This window comes from Prosopis cineraria, unplaced genomic scaffold, assembly GCF_029017545.1.
Source record: "Prosopis cineraria cultivar Desert tree isolate PC_DT_omini unplaced genomic scaffold, ASM2901754v1 PC1, whole genome shotgun sequence".
Lineage (NCBI taxonomy): Eukaryota > Viridiplantae > Streptophyta > Magnoliopsida > Fabales > Fabaceae > Prosopis > Prosopis cineraria.
The window spans coordinates 53,677,246-53,683,345 of record NW_026555332.1 but is presented as its reverse complement, the minus strand read 5'-3'; the positions used below and the strand labels follow the sequence as shown (position 1 = coordinate 53,683,345).

The 6,100-nt window shown below is 40.0% G+C and overlaps 1 protein-coding gene across 1 annotated transcript; it reads left to right on the top strand.

Moving 5' to 3' along the window:
• Positions 1 to 393: 393 nt before the first annotated feature.
• On the top strand, positions 394 to 3,211 carry LOC129288503 (transcription factor TCP20). Its single transcript, XM_054925122.1, has 2 exons — positions 394 to 1,640; positions 1,737 to 3,211. Exon 1 carries the CDS (start codon positions 577 to 579, stop codon positions 1,465 to 1,467), a length of 891 nt encoding a protein of 296 aa, XP_054781097.1. The 5' UTR covers positions 394 to 576; the 3' UTR covers positions 1,468 to 1,640; positions 1,737 to 3,211.
• The last annotated feature ends 2,889 nt before the right edge of the window (positions 3,212 to 6,100 follow it).

Here is a 6,100-nt window from a genome sequence, read left to right as displayed (position 1 = left end):
TTCTGTATCCGATACACGCTAGGATGCACATAGGGAATCACAGTGGACGACATGTAACCCCTCCCCCCATCTCATCCCGCCACATGTTGCTACGTTGAGTTCCTTGCAAGAGATCCCATGGTTGGCAATTTGGCATCATCCGTTGCCGTTGTTGCAATTGTGGGCTCATAGCATGCAGGAGATGAGAGGGAAGCCGATGGACTGGAATGTACATGTAGGATGATGTTAAATGGGTTTGTTATGACTGAACAATACACAACGTTAATAGTCCTCAGGGAGGTGAAACTGCGAGTTAAAGTTGACGGCATGTCAGCGAGGTCAAATCTCGCTACAGTTAGAAAGAGGAAAGGAGAGAGAATGGAGTGGAGAGGGCGGAGTAAAAACTAAAAACTTGACATGGGGGATGGGGCACCGTGGGATTTTAACATTTTTTAATGGTTTGTCACTTCATAGTTCATCCTTGCCAAAAACAGTGAATAACTCATGAAACTCTAGGACTTTTCAAGCCATCCCTCTTCGATCAAAGCGGTCCCATCTTAAAAATAATAAAAATAATAATAATTCTGTGCCCTGTTCATGGATCCCAAGGGCTCAAAGCAATCGCAGGAGGTACCCAAGTTCTTGAGTCTCCCACAGCCCCAAGCGAACATCATGGGAGAGAACAAGCCGGCTGAAATCAAGGATTTCCAGATTGCGATTGCGGATAAAGAAGACAATAACAAGAAGCAGCTAGCGCCCAAGAGGAGCTCCAACAAAGACAGGCACACCAAAGTAGAAGGCAGAGGAAGGAGGATAAGGATGCCGGCGCTGTGTGCCGCTAGAATCTTCCAATTGACCAGAGAGTTGGGTCACAAATCTGACGGCGAAACCATTCAGTGGCTTCTCCAGCAGGCGGAGCCGTCGATCATCGCAGCCACCGGAAGCGGCACGATTCCCGCATCAGCTTTAGCTGCCGCAGGCGGCTCTGTTTCGCAACAGGGCACTTCTCTGTCTGCAGGATTGCATCAGAAAATTGATGAATATGGGGGGTCCAATATTGGGTCGGGCAGTAGGACCGGGTGGGCTATGGTGGGCGGAAATCTGGGGAGACCCCATATGGCTACTGGTCTATGGCCCCCAGTTAGTGGGTTCGGGTTTCAGTCATCATCGGGTCCATCCACACCAAGTCTTGGAAGCGAGAGTTCAAATTACCTGCAAAAGATTGGGTTCCCTGGGTTTGACTTGCCTGCGGCAGCAACGAACATGGGTGCCATGAGTTTCACCTCAATTTTGGGCGGGGCTAACCAGCAAATGCCCGGGTTGGAGCTTGGTTTGTCTCAGGATGGTCATATCGGTGTTCTGAACTCACAAGCCTTGTCCCAGATTTATCAGCAGATGGGTCAGGCTAGAGTACACCAGCAGCAGCAGAATCAGCATCAGCATCAGCAGACTCCTGCCAAGGATGATTCTCAAGGCTCTGGACAGTGATGCAAGTAGTATTGCCCGTAGGCAGAGAATTCTGCAAATGGCTTTTCTTATTGTATGATTGGGAGACGTGTGCAAATAGATACCTGAAGGAATTCAATAGGACCTGGATTTGGCTTCCCCCCTCCCCCATCTTTCCTATTCATTTGCTGCACCACTGAAGTCTCCAGAAACAGGTGCCTCGAATTTTCTTTTAGTTTAAATTTCTTTCTTTTAATCTGTCCTCGCGCATGGGCTGTTGTTGATGTGTTGCTTATGATTTTCACTTGCAGGTGGAGTTGCACTGCCACATAGCTTGGGTTTGGGCTTAATCTCTTGTTTAATTCGGAGGTGTGTTGAATATTACTTTGTAAGGAATCGATTACTTTTTTCCCCCGCTATAGGTCAGGATGGAGTGATCATCTGTTTGTTTGTGAAAGTAATGGTTTAGTTTCATAATCATATTTTGCTAAATCTTATTGCATCTTGGACTTCATCTTTGTCATCTGAAAGATTCTGACCCAATGGCTTCCTGGTACACTAAATAAACCTGAAACTATATTTCCACACACAAGCTGCCCGTTGTTACCATTTCGAATTTCAGGTTCAGATGTTGTCCTATTTCTTTGCAGACAATTGAGCAGTTTCCATCAAATTGATTGTGGGGAACTTTTTTTTTTGGGTCCTTTTGGATGTCATTTGTTTTTTGAACCCCTTCTTCAGTTGTGCTTTCTTTTAAGAATTTGATATCGTGGACCTAAGCATCCACATCTGCAGCTCTGCATTATTGTCAAAGATAGCAAATTTCCCTTTTCTTTCACGGGTTTTTCGCTTCTGAAATTTAGTAACTGAAATGGATTAGTAAGCTGGAAAAATCGTATACTGTTCTTGATCCAAAGAAGTCATGTGGCGTTCACTTATTGTAAAAGTCATCCTTTTCTGTGTCAATCGAAGTCCGAAACCAGTGTGTACTGCTACAGTAGAGCTTGAGTATCCATAACTGATGTTAGCAAATACTTCTTACTTTTGAGAATGGGCGAAGGCCTTCCTCATCTAGGTTAAGAAGCGGAACTAACAATCTGTTTGTGATGTCCTATTTCTCCACTATTACTTCCATGCACGTCAGCAAATTGAACCAATCGCTGTTCGCTAATTAGCCATTCTAATAACTAGCTGAAATCTGGAATAACCTCTTGTTTCTGAAGCTTGCATGGTAGTAAGATGTCAGGTTGTTGTGTTAAGCCTGTTGAAAAGATAAAGCATCTTAAAGAACACAGCGATGTCATTATTGATTGTGGAACGTTAAAATTAGCGTTAAGTTATGAACGAGACTTGGAATTGCTGCTCGAGAAACTATGGGACAATCTGTCAAGATCTGAAACTTCTTTGAGTTTCTATGACATCAAGTTGTCAAGTTATGCTAGTGGATATGTGGTAATCTCCATGGTGCCCGGTGAATCGCTGCTTTGCTGTAGTTTCTGGCTGCAAGTGCTTCTATATTTGCTTTCATCATGTAAACTCATGTCATCTCATCTTGTCAACTTTGTAAACTCGTGGATTTTGTGCTCTCAAGCTTCAATTGGTGTCGCTCAGTATATGACATTAGTGGAAACTTTATGAATACGATCAGTTGTATTCTACGTCACCTTTAGTACAAAAGCAACGCTAGCAAACATGTATGGTGTAAATATCACTGGCTTCATTGTACAAAACCTTGACGATTATTGGTTACATACTTCACGATGATTATAGTTGATTTTGTACAATATATGCAGAGTTCTATTAGATTTTTGGAATTGTCACAGCACTGGAAAATATAGAGAGAGGTGATAGTTTTTTTTTTTTTTTGGGTCTACTAAAACCTTTTTTATTGTAACTCAGTACTGAAGAAGCGATATGGTTGTGCATCAACTGTAATGGAAGTTTGCGATTAATTTCAGTTGTAAACCTATCAGCATAATAATAGGTTCGGATATATCCAAGTTTGGATCTATATTCCTAGTCTTTGCCTAAGCAAATTTATATCAGCTTCCTGATCTATGATTGTAATAGGTGGTCTGTATGCACTCTTGGTTTAAATTTTCCTTGACTCTCCTCTCATTCCTTGTCAACATGTGTCGGTTAGCAATAAGAGGAGTCGCCGACCAGGACTTAGTTTGCGTGGAATATTATATATCTCTTCCCATTATTGCGATCAGTCTCTTGGTTCATGAAGGGCTTACTATTTTGTTAGCCGACTTTGAAATTGTTAATATGGTAAGTAATGTGAAGGCCATCATTTCTTCTCATCCCAATCTCACTGAGCTTGAAATTTATAACTACACTTTCACTTACGCATTCACCAACTCATATCATTATTACCAACAGCCTCATTTCTTGAAAGACACAGCATGCACATCAACTTTTTTCAGAATAGGAAAGTGTTTCTGAAGTTTAAATCGATTTTGACCATAGCCATGAAATCTAGCGGAAACAGGTTGGAGGAGGAAAAAAAAAATGCATCAGACAATATCATTGCATACCAGCCTAAAAAGGGTTCTTAAGGAGGTTCCTTGCAAAAATTTGACCACCATGTGTTTTCAATCTTCAACTTTAAGCTATGAACTGTATTTTCTTTATTTGGGCGTGCCGTCTTTTTCAGTGGGCTCTGTACGTCATTGAAGTGCACCACCCATATCATTCGTGATAATATGGCTACAGTGACCAGAGTTGCATCCTCACTTCCTCTGCAAAATTTTAGACGTACTGTGATGGTGAAAGAGCGAGTAGTGAATTAGTGAAAGCAAGCACCTAGTGCGTAAGCTCACACTAGTTGGTACATCACGTATGTGTCTGAAAGTGACCCACCAGAATCTAACAATACATAATTCAAAATGGAATTGGATTTCATATTTCTGTTCCATTTGGATCTTTTTTCATGTTTCAAGCGAGACAATAGAAAAACCTTACAAGATTCTCTTATTCCTCTAACTTGATTGGGCATCCAATGCTCACTATCTTTCTGCTCTCGAGCCACTTTCATACGTGTGAAACTGTTGTGTCTACCTTCTATGTCACATGCATGTATAAACCTTCTTGTCGTGCCATTCTCTAAAAACAAAAGTCAGAAAAGAGAAAGATGGCTTAAGGTCAAGAAAACAAAGGTAACACAATACAATGAAAGCCAACAAAGCCAAAGTGAGAGCAAGAAAAAGAAATAGTTGCCATCAGTATAATATAAAAATGAAGTTGGTTCAACGCATAATGATCATTTCACACGCTGAAAAAGCGAAAAGGAAGTCTCAACATGAATCAAAAAGTATCATTGACCCCTTTAAGCAGAGTAAACAATTAAATGCTATTCTTTGTTGCCTCATTTTTGAGTCAGAACAGAGTGAGATGGACAATTACAATTACAGAGAAGCTCATACAAATGCAAGCACAAAAAGTGGATGGTAAAAAGATATATCTGCAGCCTTCTGGAGTTATGAATAATGGCTCTTACGTGTTATACGATCCGACACTTCAGAGAAAGTTTTTGTTTTTCCGTTTATTAAATCAAGTAAATGTCTGCTTTCTCAATTGGCATCAGATGACTGGATTCAAGTTGGTCGGCAGAGAAAACAAGTTGGTCTAAAAGAATGTTGAATTGGTTATTCATTATCATTATTCAGACTAAAATGTCGTCAAAAGATTGGGCTCGAGCCCAGTTGGGATAAGGTCTCGTTCCATTGGCCCTATTTAGACCCCTCCGTGATGCAAAAGGTTCAGACGCTGCAATATTAATAGTAGCAATACCGTTGAATAGCAGATAATTGATGTAAAACACAGTTTGATAACTAAGTTGTGTGGGTGCAAGTTTCTGTGAAGTGTTGATGAGTGATCCTTTGCCATCTTGACATTGCGTTTACAAAAGAGCGGGAGAAGAAACTAGAGAACAGCCCAGGGTGTGGCTAGGTCATTGAAACCATCACCTAGAGCCTTACAGGAATTAAAAGTCTCATTTAAGTTATAATATTGAATTTCGCTTTGTAAAACATGTAATAGTACGAAATTTAAAGATAAATTATAAAAAAAAATGACCTTGCTTCTTCACATAAAAATAAACTGTTTGAATCATTTTATCACGAAACACTGATAAATGATTTTGCAACTCGTGAAAATAAAAAATAATATGCAATAAATATATGAGTTGTATTACATGATATTAGATTTCTGTAATAATTTTGCTTTAGACCTCAAAATTTCTAGACACCGCCCTGGAACACAACCCCAGCTACTTGGATCTTACAAAGATTTGAGATAAGAAAGTACATATTCTTTATCCAAATCTCGACCAAATCTGTTCACGCCAGATACCATTCACATATTATGCCAGCAGATAATGAGAATGGAGGCGTGTGCTGATGAATCTTATTCAAGTACGTCGCGAATCACTTATTGCATTTGTACTTGATAGATGATAGCCTGAGGTTGGGTTCGTGCTTATAGGGAAAATATGATTGCGTAAGACTGTGTTAAGAAGAAGTGAAATGATACCCTACTAGACAGACTTTTTTATTATTAATTCAGCACAAGTATCAAGTAAGATTGCTTTTAATTCTGACTTTTTAAATGTCGTTTGATCTATAAAATGAAATGGAATGATTTCTGGATAAGAAAAAATTATTTTTTAATT

Excerpts from the sequence above, each read along its gene's own strand:
- LOC129288503 (XM_054925122.1), top strand. The coding sequence starts at position 577 with ATGGATCCCAAGGGCTCAAAGCAATCGCAGGAGGTACCCAAGTTCTTG.